At 42.5% G+C, this 14,905-nt stretch overlaps 3 protein-coding genes across 6 annotated transcripts in view; 1 reads left to right on the plus strand and 2 right to left on the minus strand.

The window, feature by feature from the left end:
* Positions 1-14,905, minus strand: part of LOC126556871 (brain tumor protein) — a 138,181-nt gene that overhangs the window by 80,261 nt on the left and 43,015 nt on the right. The gene's annotated exons all lie outside the window — the stretch shown is intronic.
* Positions 1-14,905, minus strand: part of LOC126557203 (MICOS complex subunit Mic60) — a 92,351-nt gene that overhangs the window by 14,955 nt on the left and 62,491 nt on the right. The gene's annotated exons all lie outside the window — the stretch shown is intronic.
* LOC126557124 (ecotropic viral integration site 5 ortholog) lies at positions 635-6,250 on the plus strand. 4 transcript variants are annotated; one of them, XM_050212788.1, is made up of 9 exons: positions 635-1,311; positions 1,382-1,741; positions 1,830-1,988; positions 2,061-2,297; positions 2,520-2,543; positions 3,233-3,406; positions 3,483-4,073; positions 4,136-4,234; positions 6,049-6,250. In XM_050212788.1, exons 1-9 carry the CDS (start codon positions 709-711, stop codon positions 6,235-6,237), a joined length of 2,436 nt encoding a protein of 811 aa, XP_050068745.1. In that variant the 5' UTR covers positions 635-708; the 3' UTR covers positions 6,238-6,250. The 4 variants fall into 4 exon arrangements, with proteins under 4 accessions (XP_050068745.1, XP_050068748.1, XP_050068746.1 ...); XM_050212791.1 differs by lacking the exon at positions 6,049-6,250 and adding an exon at positions 4,951-5,004; XM_050212789.1 differs by lacking the exon at positions 2,520-2,543.

Raw genomic sequence — 14,905 nt, forward strand, 5'->3', positions numbered from 1 at the left:
ACCTACATCCCTCTGTATCGGTTTATTTTTCAAATTTCTTTTTTTTATTCATTTTTTGTGATTATCGTAAAAAGCAAAACGTAAACGCTTAAAGCGAGAGAGTACTATCAATATTAAAAAAAAAGATATATTTAACAGTATTTTTATGCGATTTTTTCATCAAAAATCCCATCGCAAGAGAGTAAGAGATTTATTTATTTGTTCACAATTACCTGCACTCAACACACAAGTGATACGCACAAGCTACACAGTATAAGAAGTATTTGTTTTATTTATCAAATGTGCGCAGTCGTATAAGGGTATAAGGATAAGATCTGTTTAGGAAAAGAAATCTGGAAAGCTTTCAACACACGATTTACATAGACAGGAGAATATAGAAAAAAATCTACAAGCTTGGATAGTGCATTAATTGTTTGCTACACCACTCGACGACTTGAGCTAGATTCTCGTCTTGAGCGGCGACGGCAGTATCTCGCAGCAAGTCAAACCATGCACTAATTCCGTTGCCTGGGCGCGTACAAAAAGCATTCGATCGTCTGGCATAATCGAATCAGCAAACAGCGATAGAAACGAAATACTCTCTAGACGCGCATCATCCTTCGCCATCACCCCACCCCAATAATCACTACATCAACCACATCATCCTGTCGCGTGTCGTGTCCCACCTGCCGCCATTCCTCCATTTTTCTCCTGCCGCGCTCCGCTAGTATGACCCTCACGGTGTCGGAAACGGACAGCAATAGTCTAAGGAATCCGGACATGACCGAAACTCTACCAAGCTCTGAACTATCCCTACTAGCCAAACTGGAGGCCGCCAACAAATTGATTGAGAGTGACTCGAAGAGTCTCAACTCGCTCCAGAGCTCGGCGCACAGCCGCAAAAGTTCCGACACGAGCCAGATCAGCCTTAATTCGGGCGCCTCCTCGGTCGGTGAGGAGGATGTGTGGTCAACCTGGGCCAGCATCGTCACCGACTGGGAGGCGAGCCAGAAGCGCAAAGGACCGACGGTAAAGGAGCTCGTCCGCAAGGGCATACCGCATCATTTTCGGGCGATCGTGTGGCAGCTACTATGTGGTGCTTCCGATGCGGACAAGAAGCAGTACGCCGAGTACATCAAGGCGACGAGTGCGTGCGAGAAGGTGATCCGTCGTGACATTGCCCGTACATATCCGGAGCATGACTTCTTCAAGGAGAAGGACGGGCTTGGTCAGGAAGCGCTGTTTAATGTGATGAAGGCGTACTCACTTCACGACCGTGAAGTTGGCTACTGTCAGGGATCTGGTTTTATTGTTGGACTGCTTCTAATGCAGGTAGGATTATTAGACTCACAGCCGTTGTTAAAAAGCTTATAAATAATATTTAAAAAATCATATTTTACAGATGCCCGAAGAGGAAGCATTTGCAGTGCTGGTTCAGATAATGCAACAGTATCGCATGCGCGACATGTTCAAACCTTCCATGGCGGAACTCGGGCTGTGCATGTACCAGCTGGAGAATATCGTACAGGAACAAATACCGGAGCTTCATCTGCATTTCCAATCGCAAAGCTTCCAAACGTCCATGTACGCATCGAGCTGGTTCCTAACCCTGTACACTACCGCGCTTAATCTCACGCTCAGCTGTCGCATCATGGACGTATTCCTGTCGGAAGGGATGGAGTTTATTTTCAAGGTTGCGATCGCACTTCTTACGATCGGCAAGGACACGTTGCTTTCATTAGACATGGAAGCGATGCTTAAGGTATGTGCCTATAAACCATGTGGTTGTTACGTGTGGTAAGGAATTTAATATTTGTTCCTTTTTTTTTGTTTCCCACTTGCTGTTGCAGTACTTCCAGAAAGAGTTGCCGCAAAAGGTTGAAAACGATGCGGACGGACTGTTTAATTTGGCCTTCCAGGTGAAGATCAACACGAAAAAGATGAAAAAGATGGAGAAAGAATATGCTGATCTGCGCAAGAAGGAACAGGAGGAGATGGTTGAGCTAAGGGTAAGATGCCTCTTTCGATGAACATCAGTGGAATATGGTTCAATCTAATGGTTTATGTTTTCCTTTTTGTAGCGACTTCGAAGTGAAAACCGCTTGCTTAAAAAACGAAACGAACTACTCGAGGCAGAAAGTGCCGAACTGGCCGATCGGCTCGTCCGGGGGCAGGTGTCTCGTGCCGAAGAGGAGGAAACCAGCTACGCAATTCAATCCGAACTGCTCGCCCTTCGGAGGGCCCATCTGGAAGTTTCGCATCAGCTCGAGAACGCAAATGAGGAAGTGCGGGCGCTTAGTTTACGGCTACAGGAAAATGTAAGTATAGGAAATTGATTTGCTGTGGACCATTTCAATTTCGGTGCCGTAATGTCGATGATCGATGATATGAAAAAAAAAAGAAATAAGCCGGTGTCAGAAGGTGTTGATGATTATGTTCCTTCTCTTTGTATCTTCCCCTTTTTTATCGCTACATCTATTTTTTCGTCATTAAATCGTACCATTGCGTTGCGTTGTGCAATTCTTTTGCGGCATACGCAGAATCCGGACAATTCGCTCGAATCCGTAAGTTTCGAAAGGACACATGATGCAGATTTTTTTGTTATGTTCGGAATGTTATGCTGTAGTAATTGGGAATGTTTTCATATTTTTTACCACATTGTCATAAATCATTTTAAAATTTATATGGATTGACAATTCATTTCCTTTTTGTGTGGATTAAATTATCATTTTGACACAAACACTGCACAAACGAGCTTTACTACTATGAAGCATGCAGTAGATCATATGCTTTTTTACAATGGCATTTTACCAGCAAATGGCATGATACTCATCGTGCATCATCAATCATATAAACTACAAGTAATTGTTAATACACAATACATTGATTGAGAAATCGTATCTGTAAACACTTCTGTGTCTTGTAGTTAAATTTTGAAGTAGTAATAGAAGTGCAATTATGTCATTATTTCCCCATGATGGTAAATGCTTTTTGAATTCTTGCGATCGCATGGTTTTTCATATTTTTGTTTACTCGTATTGAAACTTTTTTATCTAAATTATGTGTGTGCTTCTATGAAAAAGTTTGGAATTAAAAAAAAACAACATAAAGTATGTTTCAAAGCTTTTTTTAATCTCGTATCTTCAATGATTTTTGGGATTGACAAAAAGTTTGATGCATGTTGTGCGTGAAACTGAACATTTCTCAGCTTCTCATGTATTAATGATCCTTTTTTTTATCTGTCCCTTCAAAGAATAACTCTCGACAGAACTCGTTTGACGAGTTGATCATGAAAGAGGAAGCGCTAAAGCAACGCGACGAAATGGTTTCATGTCTGCTCGAGGAACTGGTCAAGGTGCGGCAGGGTCTCGCCGAAAGTGAGGATGTGATTCGCAACTTAAAGACTAAAATCCAAGAGCTGGAAGAGGTAAGAATCATCGTAGCCCTCAACCGTTCTTTGCTACAATTACATGATACTAAACTGTAAACTCGCCATTTTCCAGGATAAAAAACGACTCCGCGAAACCACAACCGACAACTCGGTGGCACATCTGCAGGACGAGCTGATTGCGAGTAAGCTGCGCGAGGCGGAAGCTAGCCTATCGCTGAAAGATCTCAAACAGCGTGTGCAAGAGCTAAGTACCCAGTGGCAGCGGCAGCTTTCAGAACAGCGCAACGATCCAGCCGCAAGTCAAGACTCCGGTGCAAAAAAGCTGCTGTTCTGGGAGTCGGGCCGCTCGCAAGATTTGCAAAAGCTCGAAGAAGAACTGATGACCACCCGGATACGGGAGATGGAAACGCTGACCGAACTGAAAGAGCTACGGCTGAAGGTGATGGAGCTCGAGACGCAGGTGCAAGTTTCCACGAATCAGCTCCGGCGACAGGACGAGGAAAGCAAGAAAGTAAAGGAAGAGCTCGAGGAGGCACTCGTTCGGGAGCGCGAGCTCGCGAACAAGGCACGGGAACAGCAGCACCGTTACTCCGATCTCGAATCTCGCATGAAGGACGAGCTGATGAATGTGAAGATTAAGTTTACCGAGCAAAGTCAAACGGTGGCGGAGCTGAAGCAGGAAATTTCAAGACTGGAAACTAAGGTTGTAGTTTGTTTTCTATTTTGCATTAGGATTATTCTTGACGTATTTGTTTTTGCTTCTAGAACTCGGAAATGCTAGCCGAGGGTGAGCTGCGATCGAATCTGGACGAATCAGACCGTGTCCGAGATCTTCAGGACAAAGTCGCCGAGCTAAAAGCGGAGGTAATATACATATGGCGCTTTCTTTTGAACGAAGCAGAAGTAATCTTATTTGTAAATACACGGCCGCCATGCTTCATTGCTGCTGGCGCACTTTTGAAAGTCTAAATACACAATCACACGCGTGTACACTAACCACATTTGTAATTGGAGTAAACGGGCGTTAGAGTTTGCATTGTTCTAACCAGCTTTGTTAAACGTTTACTTAGTACAATCTCACAAACATTCTGTTTAGACACGTTTAATGTTAAACTGATTTATTGATATCAAACATACACCTACAAGCTATAACCGAGACCAAACGGAATATTGACTTGTCCTTTTAATGAATGTAATTACTTATTTGAAGCTCTAACGTGGTACAGCTTTCTCGGTGTCATTAATATGCTCACTCTACACCACACACATATGGCAATTTATGGACACTATTGTGCAATACAACACTCTCACCCGCTCGTGCGCTACATGAACACATCTCTGTACATAAGACTTAAAAAAGTAAAAAGTTGCCTTTCTTTTTGCCTTTTGTTTTTCTCTTCTCCCTTCTGTGTCTTTGGGTAATCTGCGTGGTTTCTCACAATTCATCTACTGCGCGGTGGTGTGTAATCGTGCGCGTCCCTTTTCGGTTGGGCACTTGGGGACGCTAAACTAACACACACAAAAACACATGTACTTAACGCTCGCCGATATTGGTTTCGTCCGTGTGTGTGTGTCTGTAGTTTCCAACCCCGATTACCAGTCCGGAGACTGAACCATGGAAATGGATAGCGTAAGCAGCAGTGTATGTAATTGCATCCAGTATTAATCAGTATTATTACTACGTGACTATTTGTTTTTTAAACACACACAAAAAATACGACTGGACAAATGGTGGAAAATGGTGTTGCAAAAGACATTTCCATAAAACTACAAAAGTGTAGAAAATCACCATTCCCAAGCAAGGATATCGATACACGAAAAAGATGGTGAAGAGTTCTGCAAGAATGCGAGTGTCAAACAGCACAAATCAAACCACAGCACAGCACTTCTTGCAAATCGGCTTCCAGGACTCCGTTACACACACACATACTAACGGCCACTAACCCCACAAAACGGAATTAGATTTAAGGAGCAGAAAAGGATGCAGCCAACACTACATTATCGTACTTGTACCACTTACTCATCGAACCATATTCGTATCAACCATTAAACGATCACCGTATATGTGTGTAGACGTGTTGGTGTGTGTGCGTGTTGACTAGAGATAATTGGATACGAAAAGTGAATGTGTTTATAAAACAACAAAAGGAAAAAGAAATGGAGCTCCCATCAACATCCAACATGGAAAGTTTAATTTCAACCATCAGTGCTCTTAGAATATTCCGAGGCAGAATTCTAAAGCACCAGAATAGGTCATCCCGTGCGTACGTTTTTTTTATGTCCAGCTTGCTAGCAAAACTCACCAGATTTCACGGAAATTGGATCGAGCGCGTTGTAAAAATGGAAAAGGTTAACATTATCAAATAATTGCAAATTGGTAGCCGTTTGTATTGATAGTAGTAATCCGTTTCTATGTGCATGTATATAATTTTTTTTAGACTTCCCATCCAAAAATCACAAAATTATTGTAGCTGGAATGTACAAGGTTTTTCTTAATTTTAATTTATTCATGTTGTACCTTGTTTTAATGTCGTACCGCTCTGCATGCTATTAAAAACTCCCTTCAAAATCTCTACTTAGCTTGTATCCATGTATTTTAAGTGTGTCTTTTTTGTTATTGCTGATCTGTTTCATCTAATAATCTTTCTTTCTGTCTATCCGGCCCGGCCCCCCCGCAGCTGACTGCCATTAAAAGCCGTGGAACGGCTTTGAACCTGCGAAAGATTAAGAGCACCTCGATACAGTCGATCGATTCGAACGAGATCGATTTTGCCGAAATACAGCTTTCGTCCAAAATGAACATTCCCGGACAGCAGCAACAAACGGTAGCAGCAGCAGCAGCAGCGAGTTCCGGTTCTCCATCGTGAAAACGGGCTTGCATTGCCGTGGTACGCCACGCCCGATAAGGTGAAAAGTGTGATAGAAGATTAAGCGCGGTGGAGATTCGGAAAATCAAGAATTCGGGAAAGCATCGTTCCTCAGCAAGTATGGTTTAATTATACTAAGACAAACTCAAACATCGGGGCGTACATCTTCGAGTTTAGTGTACGGCAATGCAGATAATTGCATTGCACACGTCCTATAGATACGATAAGTTATGTAAAACGCGTATACAGGAAATCGCCTGTGGGTGCGAGAGAAACTTTCGCAAAGCACAACCCTACACAGTCAGTTGTCATTGCGGTTTTATTCCTGATGTTTTTCTTTTTTTTTTTGCTAACCAATTCCGTTTACCATACACACGCTTCTCTACTGTGCAGACGTTGTAAATGTCTGTTTGAGTACGGTGTGCATTTTTGTTTTAATTATTATTTTCTCACCTCTACTTATGCCTCTACCTTTCAAGCGACTGCAGCACAAAACTTGTCAGTATTGTGTATAACATACGCTCTAAACTACATTTCAAACTGTGTGCAATAGGATGTTTATTTTGTTATTGCTTATTTAAAATGATTTATTCAAGCGCTGGGTTTTCTGTGGTGTAATGTGTGTCTTGCTTTTCAAAAAACGAGATCATTTCGCCACGTAACGCATAAAGAGAAGAGAAGAAAAAAATACAGATAATGTAAAAAGGTTTTACGTTTTAGTACTTTTTAGAGTATATTTTCTGTTGCTGCTGTATGTAAATTTATGTTTAGTTGCAGTTTTCTTTATGGTTATGTTAGACATTGAGATGTAATGCAATAGCATGCAACTGCAAGTGCTGCATGACGACTGTTTTGACCGGTGTGTGTGTGTGTGTATCGTTTATCTGTATCGTTTGGGTGTTTGTTTGATTGAGTTTATTCGTTTTTGTTTCCTTATTTGGTTCCTCTTTTTGCAAAAGTCTGTACAACGGACGTGTACGGAGCGTGGCATTGCGTTTGTTTAACAAAACATTATATAGAAGTGTATTGCAGCGGACGAAAAAAATAAGAAGATCAATTTGGACAACCTCAACGAACCATTATGAAATTTAGTGATAGTAGTGTGTAGTTGAAGTTGAGTAAAATACATAAATTGGAGAATTAACTTAAAAAAGCACAGCATAAAATCACTCCACTAGGTGGTGCAATTAAAAACAGAAAATTTAATACAACCTGAAATGCAGAAATAGAAACACAGGTAAAAGGGTGCCAAAACAGGAACGATTTATCGTGAAAAAAGAGAAATTATTGATTTGCGAATTACACATTCACAGTGTGACCGACGAGAATTTAAAGCGAACAGGTTCCACTTACAGTCAGTATCCCTAATTCTTTCCTCTATAAATTTGTTGGATATAATTCGTTGCGTTCAGTAGAAGAGTCCCGTGCTCCTTCCCAGAGCAGGCATGCCAATACTAATACATTCAAAACTTTCAACTGCGATATTTAATAATTAGCGAACTAAGCACTAAGCAGCATTAATGCATTAAATAGATAACTTATCTCAGTAGCGTTTGTCCCTTCCCACACGATTCTCTCATATTTGCATAATGATATTCCAACGGTTTTAGCTCCGCGATAACGCATATATGTTGACGAGAATAGTTGCAAAACTAAATTAAAACAGATTAGCCGATTAGACGTACTTAAGGGATTTCGAATTTTTTCACGACGATAGGCACACGCATACACAAAATTGATGCTCGATTTTTAAGATATTTGTTTGTGGTATGGATCATATAAAATTTGTTTATTTTGCCAGCGAGTTTTACTGCAAAGCTTTACAACAAAAACGAAGGAAAGTCGCGTTTAGAAAGCATGAAAAATTTATTTCTTTTTTTTACAAAAAAAAAGCACAACACACGCACATAAAACGCAACATAAAATACGGAGACACAACAGAACAGAAAGGAAACGATCACAGGGATCAACTCATCGTAACTCCGAATTACACCGCACAAGTGTTAGAGGAACGTAGATAGAATGTGAGAGAAAACAGTGCAGTGACCGAGACCGATTCCGATTGGTGGTGCAAAACCAACCCAAGGGACACAATTTGTGAAATATCAATTTTATACATACATCATACACATTTGCAAACAAAGTCACACGGACACACAAACATACGATTTATCATACGAAAAACGTGTTTTGTTTTCCTTTTTACGTTTACGGAAAAGTTAAGTGTGGAGGAGCATTTTGTCATTAAAAGTGGTTGATAAAAAATGACCGATTTGTGCAGACGAATGAGAGTGTAAGAGTGTAGTGAGATAATGAAGAAACAGAAAAAAAACAGTGGTAAACTAAACTCATAATTGTCGTTTCTTTCCAAGTGTTGTTATAGCGGCACGGCGACACGACAGCACGCAGCGTAATATTAGCGTTCATACCTTGCAGTGGTAATCGAAACACGTGTGTTAAATCAATAGGAAAATGGAAAATGATACAATAATAAAGGAAAAAGAGCAAAATGAACATTTCAGCTACTGAAGAGTGAATTGATTGGACGAGAGTATAACGACCGTGTAAAGGTCCTTGACATTGTGAGACCCGAAAAGAAAAACAAGCAACAATTGATAATCTCATCACCTTCTGGGTAGACAAAAACATGTTAATCGCGTGCGATCGGTATGAAGTAGCGGACATCGATATTCGGTGATAACCCGTTTGACTTGCCGACCACTTTACGAACAACGTTAATTGCAGTTCACTCGCAACACGTGACCACCGCATCCCGCCGTTACAGCGATAATTAACTCACACTGAATGGCATCGCGTGGGCCACTGGAACGTTGTGGTGGGGTTTTGTGTAGTGTGTAGCAAGGTAAGATACAACTTGATGTGCGGTACGGGGATTCAATGAATGGAACTGGTAACCGTAATTAGATCTGGCCGTGGGAGCGCGCATGGTAGAACGCGCATGTTCGCCTATCCGAGATCACACCCGGGATAAGTGTTTGCAGCAGCGTAGCGGGATGTTTGTCCATCTGTTTGACGCGCGAAAGTGACACCGTGATGTTGTCAGTGTGCCTGCAAAAGGGACACATAGGGTGCACGGATTGTTGCGTGACGTTTGCAACTGCTGGCTAAATTGAATCTCTCTCAATCCAATCATTACCATCGTCGAGCGCTGGACCCGATGCGACGCATTTTAAATTCTCGAATCGACGTAAAAATAACCCGAAAGAAGTCATGTTGGTGGTGACATTCGTCACGGAGCGGAGGTTTGTTCGGTTTCGGTGGCGTGCAGTTGATTATTTCCGGTATAACGAAGCAAACCCTATCCCTTCTCTACAGTGGGTGCCTTTTGGAACGAAAACAAAACCACGGAATTGTGATACCAATTTTGAGCAATTGCGTCTCCGTTATGGCGTACGAATCCATCCGTGGCGTGGGGTCGTTCTAGTCGCGAGGGCCTCATACATAAGTTAAATGACCTCCGGAGAAACCGAACCGTCCAAACGACCTTGAAATGAAAGTCCTCAAATCTTGAACTCCTGCTACCGGTGGGGTGGCACATCCCATCAAACATCGCGCCATAGTCACAGCGTCAGGTCAATGTGAATGTTCCCATAAATAATGCGCCCGTCAACGTCACGGGCCACTCCTTTGGAGGTTTGGTCGAAGATCTATAGCGAGAACTGTGAGCCGTACATAATCGTTCGTAGGGGGGGAAATGCATAATTTAACAATTGTTTCTATGCACATCGCGTCAGGCAGCAGCATGATCGTGCCATAGATGGGGGAACGATTGGACCATTTTAAAGTTTCCCATGTACAGAGTGGTCGGCACTTAGTACTTGGTTGGATGGTTGATTTCGCAAATTCGACCATAAAAATCTCTTTTACGATCGTCTTTCGCGCGTTCAAAGTCAACCATGTTTATAGGAAAGGACGAAATGTCATAATTCCTTCGGTCCAGATTTATGTAATGATAGATGCCAATGAGAAAACGTCGCTTCCGGGTATCTTCCAGCAATGAGCATTCATTTGATTAATTTTGCCCTTGTCACAAACTACCTGTTTACTGCCCGCTACGACAACTATTAGGAAACGTTGCTGCACAAAAAAAAAAAACCGCTACTAATACGAAGCTTTTTGAAGCGCCGAGGAACGTGTCGTCCTAGACCTAATGCCATCTTTGACCAGATCTGCGATGAGGAAGGAAGAGAACCCTTACACGTTCGTGTGTATAATGTCTGTGCGCCACACAAACAACGTGCCGCACAAACGCTTACGGAAATACTACTCACGCGTCTGTACGGTAAAGTATACGCACGCACGCTTGGAAGTTCTGACCCAGGTGTTTCGTACGCAGATGTGTTGCCGCACAGCGTGAAGACGATAATCACGAGAGAACGTTTGTAAGCTTTTTGATCAACGAACGCACACACACACACGCAACGGAAACGGCCTAGGGATTGATTATCACGCAAATTGTTGCTGATCTTGAGATGGTTAGAGCTGCTAATGTTTATGGTTTGGTTTTATAAAAAAAAATACTAAAATCTAGCTAATTACTTTAAAAGGGTAGGTTTGATAAGATTGACCAATGATAAGTTTGGTGAGGTTGATCCGAATGTTGATGAATGTTTTATTAATTTTTCTATTTTCCCTTTTTGATTAATATTTCGCGACGTACGGGACAGTGACGTTATAGAACATTTTGTAACCGTAATTTTCGAAAATGGCAGAAGTAATCCAGTCGTTTTCGATACGATCAGTACAAAGCCGACCTCAAGTACGAAGCAAAAACGAAGCAAGTGGCAGACGACACAAGCGCACAGGGCTTCCCGTATAGTTCCTGTACTGACAGACGCCTCTGAGTCATAGAAATCTGTGCAACACTGAAGAAAGCTTCTTTGACCACATTCGAAAAGACAATTCTCAACAAAATGTTCTCTGTATAATGAGCTCACTCTTGGGAGGCGAATTAGGCTCATCAAGGGATCTCCGTTGGGTTGATCATGCGATGCGATCGGCATCAGACGACCCAACACGTAAAGTATTTTTCAGGTCGTTCACATGTCTGTCGTTCTCGACAGCGAAGACTCTGTTGATGCATTAGCCGGAGAAGGTTAGAATAACGACGGGCACAGCAGACGACAACACTCGATCACGGTTTGTTTAGAGGACTTCTGTTGCCGGCTAATTAAGTAAGTAATTGTGAGGAAATGCATTTAAATCAATATACATTATAACCGTGTCATAATTATGATATTGAGATTTTCTTACATGGTAAAGTAAGAAATTTCTTCTCCTTGTCCTTGGCTTAAAGACACTCTAAGGTCACGTCGGCCACCGAATGGCTTAATAAACTTACAAAACTCCCCTACCACGGGACTGTCCTGTAAAATGATTAAAACACAATATTCATTATCAAACTTTACAGATCAATACGATTACGATACATTATTCAAACCCAATAATTTGTTTGTCCTACGATTGAACATAAAATTTGATTGATCATAAAACCCTAAAACATTCCCTAAAAACCTTTAAAAACTCATAAACTGTAATAAAAATCTAATCGTTGCCCTTCCCGCTTAGACGCTCTACCTTACGAACGCCCGCTACGAGTACGTATGGCGGGCACGTTTATGGGAATTTAATAGATCACGCCTGACGCATTCATTATGCATCCTGATCATCGTACCATTGCTTTAATGTCGCTTAAACCTCGTCGAAAAGCAGCAAAGAGCAAAAATACCCAACTCCCTACGACACACGATCTGTCCTTTTTGAGTTAGACTGATAAAAATTGATGCAACCGATAAGTGACGTAGCGATTAGACACACAGCCATCGCCAGCTTACGGTAAACCTTCAAGACAACACAAGACACACCGAAAGTCGTGTCGTTTTTCCACCGGTACACGCACTTTGTTGCATTCTACAATTGCTTCCAGCCAGCATTGTGTGGCTTAGTGTTGGTGTTTTTTTTTTTTTATGGTACGACACGATCGCTAAGGACAAGTGCGTGCCAGTCCGGTGTCGCACTGGTACGGTCGGGTTAAGTTGTGAGTCGTTTTTCACCCGCAATTGCAATATACAAACGAAACTGTGACGTCATCGCGGCAACTCGCGGCCACGACGCGCTAGTGTGCCCGATCGGCTCCCAACCTAAATCGGCGGCGTCGGCGAATATAAAGCAACCGAACGATGTCGGCACCATCCACAGTCAACCGTACGTACTGCTAGCGTGTACACGTGTGTCTTTTCCCGTTCCCTTCAACATCAGTCAGCGGTCGGCTCTCGAGGATATAGCCTGGTGTCGCGTCATCCTAATATTTACAAGTGAAATTAGAGTGGAATCTGTGTTGTTGGAAGATTCTTGTGCCTGCCGCGGAAAGTGTGTGTATAATTGTGATACTGTTTTTCGGGGCTGCTTATCGGGTGCATTTGTTCAGGAGTACACCGATAACCGAGACAGGAAGAAAAGTGAGTTCCCTTGCCTCAGAAACGCGCAGTGATTCAACGCAGAAGATAAAGATAGAGTAAAACCCGATCATGGACGGGATCGCAGCGAGAGTGTATTTGTACAGATAGGGATGGAATGTTGGTTGCGAAGAATGTTTCCCTGCTGAGAACTTATCGGAAGGGCAAAAATGGGCACCTACAATCTGATCGCGAAACATCGATGTTTACGTTGTTCCGTGGTGCATTTAGTGATGCAAGGAATTTATGCCCCGATTGTGCTATCGGAAAGGCAAGCAATAGTAAAATCAAATCGGGTGCAAATGTTGATGGCAAAGAAATGGAGATGTTAGACGATCTTGTTTGCAAGCTCACCTTCTGGCAATGTCTCACACCGCGCGAATCGAGCAGTGATTTACCGATCATTGCCAAAAGGGACAGTTGTCGTGTTTTTCGCTTTGCTTCAGTCAGCTTCGTCTAAAGGACGTACTTCAGGTAGCATGAATTGATTATTGCGTGGGGTGTTGCACATTGCACCGGATGTGCACATCATGTGCGATTACGAGCGTGTTAAAAGTGGACGATATAGGAGGACGGGTGGTTTGTTGTGTTGCAAATAGACACATCGCACTAAATTTATCAGGCGATCGAGCGAATTGAAAGAGAGTCTACATTTGTTGATGACATGATCAACTAAAACGCCGCTGTAAGATGATGAATGGGACGATCACATCAGCTGTTTAATATTTTATGATATTTAAAAAAAAAATAGATCAACTTAGCCACTGTGCTCTAACTCTGGTATGCTAATGCACATTGATCAATCACGGCAGCTTATCCTAACCCGTCCCGAACCAACCATTATGTCAATGTGCTCCATTAGCTTCAATTCCCACAACACGACGCTCGTTTGTTTAACGCTTTATTTATCAAGCAGATTCGTTTAGGGCCGTCACATTATGGACGGCCACTAAAGGAAAGCCGGGCCGGATTGGTTGTCGTCCCGTATGCTCGGCCATATTGTTTGCCTGGTCAGTTAAAAAAAAAGCAGGAGGGTGAGCACCCATTTCGCACTGGAATTTTCTGCATAATACCCATTTAACAATACTTATCCAATTGACGATGGCCGTGCCCTTTAAGCACGCTCTGCAAACGGAACGGATTCCTCCTGGTGGAGGCGCTTGGTGCTTCACCCGAGCGAGACAGCGAGAATGGGGTGGATGAAAGTGAAAATGTTGTAAATTTTTAATATTCGCCGGTAAAGCATATTAGCATATAAAACACAATTTTACTCTCAATTTCTATTCGCAAAGTATGATGCTTTTAAATGATCCTAATGCAGGAAGTGGCCAATGAACCACCGCAACAATTGCACCGTTTTGAAGGTCAGGTTCAAAAAGCGCACTAGGGACGCACAGAGATGGTATCAATTTTCTAACAATTGTTCGTGTATGCACACCAGCAGCATGTCGATAAATGCATTCGCTTGTTGGCAAAAAACAAAACTCCTCCCCAACCAATTACATGCCCAGTTGGTAATGTACGCGCACAAGTGTGCCTTCCTAAGGTAGCGTGCCACACATCTGATGCATCGGGATAGATCACTGACACACACACACACACAAACTCAAATAAACACCGTTGACAGTGGGGCACCCGATGCATCCGATGCAACCTTCACCGAGACCGAGGCCAACCGGTCATCAGCTGGACGGGGTGGCAGTGGAGGTTCCATGTTGTGAGTAGCGAGTTAATTTTCCTTTACCGCTCACTCCGCCCTCACTCTCGCTTGCCGCCGCCTCGGCACAGCGCGTTGCACCCTGGCTGTTGATGGATTGACATACGGCACGATAAAGCGGCACGGTTCACTATTCTCGCGAGCCTATAAAGTGTGCAAATGGTATGTTTTATTAGATCGGTGAGAAGGTGAAAAGGTATCATTTGGAGGAGTACTTTTTTTTTAAACACTCAACTCGTGGGGTTGGGAAAAGAAAATTGGTTAGGAATAAATTATTATACAGCAGAACGATGCCATCAATCGTACGCAAGAGGTGTGCTTCGAAAAGTTGAGGGAATTTTACAATAAAATAGAACTAAAGATCTGAATTATTGAAAACAAAGCTCTCTTTAAATTTTAGGCTATGTGATCCAAACAAATCATTCGTTTGTTTGATTGTGCTTGGAGGTGCTTCTGTTCAGCTATTTTCCTCAGT

The sequence above is a fragment of the Anopheles maculipalpis genome, chromosome 2RL (genome assembly GCF_943734695.1).
Source record: "Anopheles maculipalpis chromosome 2RL, idAnoMacuDA_375_x, whole genome shotgun sequence".
Taxonomy (NCBI): Eukaryota; Metazoa; Arthropoda; class Insecta; order Diptera; family Culicidae; genus Anopheles; species Anopheles maculipalpis.

What these genes read in the sequence shown, in the direction of transcription:
- LOC126557124 (XM_050212788.1), top strand. Translation starts at nt 709, where the DNA reads ATGACCCTCACGGTGTCGGAAACGGACAGCAATAGTCTAAGGAATCCG. An exon ending in ACATGGAAGCGATGCTTAAG is followed by an intron (nt 1,742 to 1,829) that starts GTATGTGCCTAT and finishes TTGCTGTTGCAG; the next exon opens with TACTTCCAGAAAGAGTTGCC. An exon ending in AAATCCAAGAGCTGGAAGAG is followed by an intron (nt 3,407 to 3,482) that starts GTAAGAATCATC and finishes GCCATTTTCCAG; the next exon opens with GATAAAAAACGACTCCGCGA.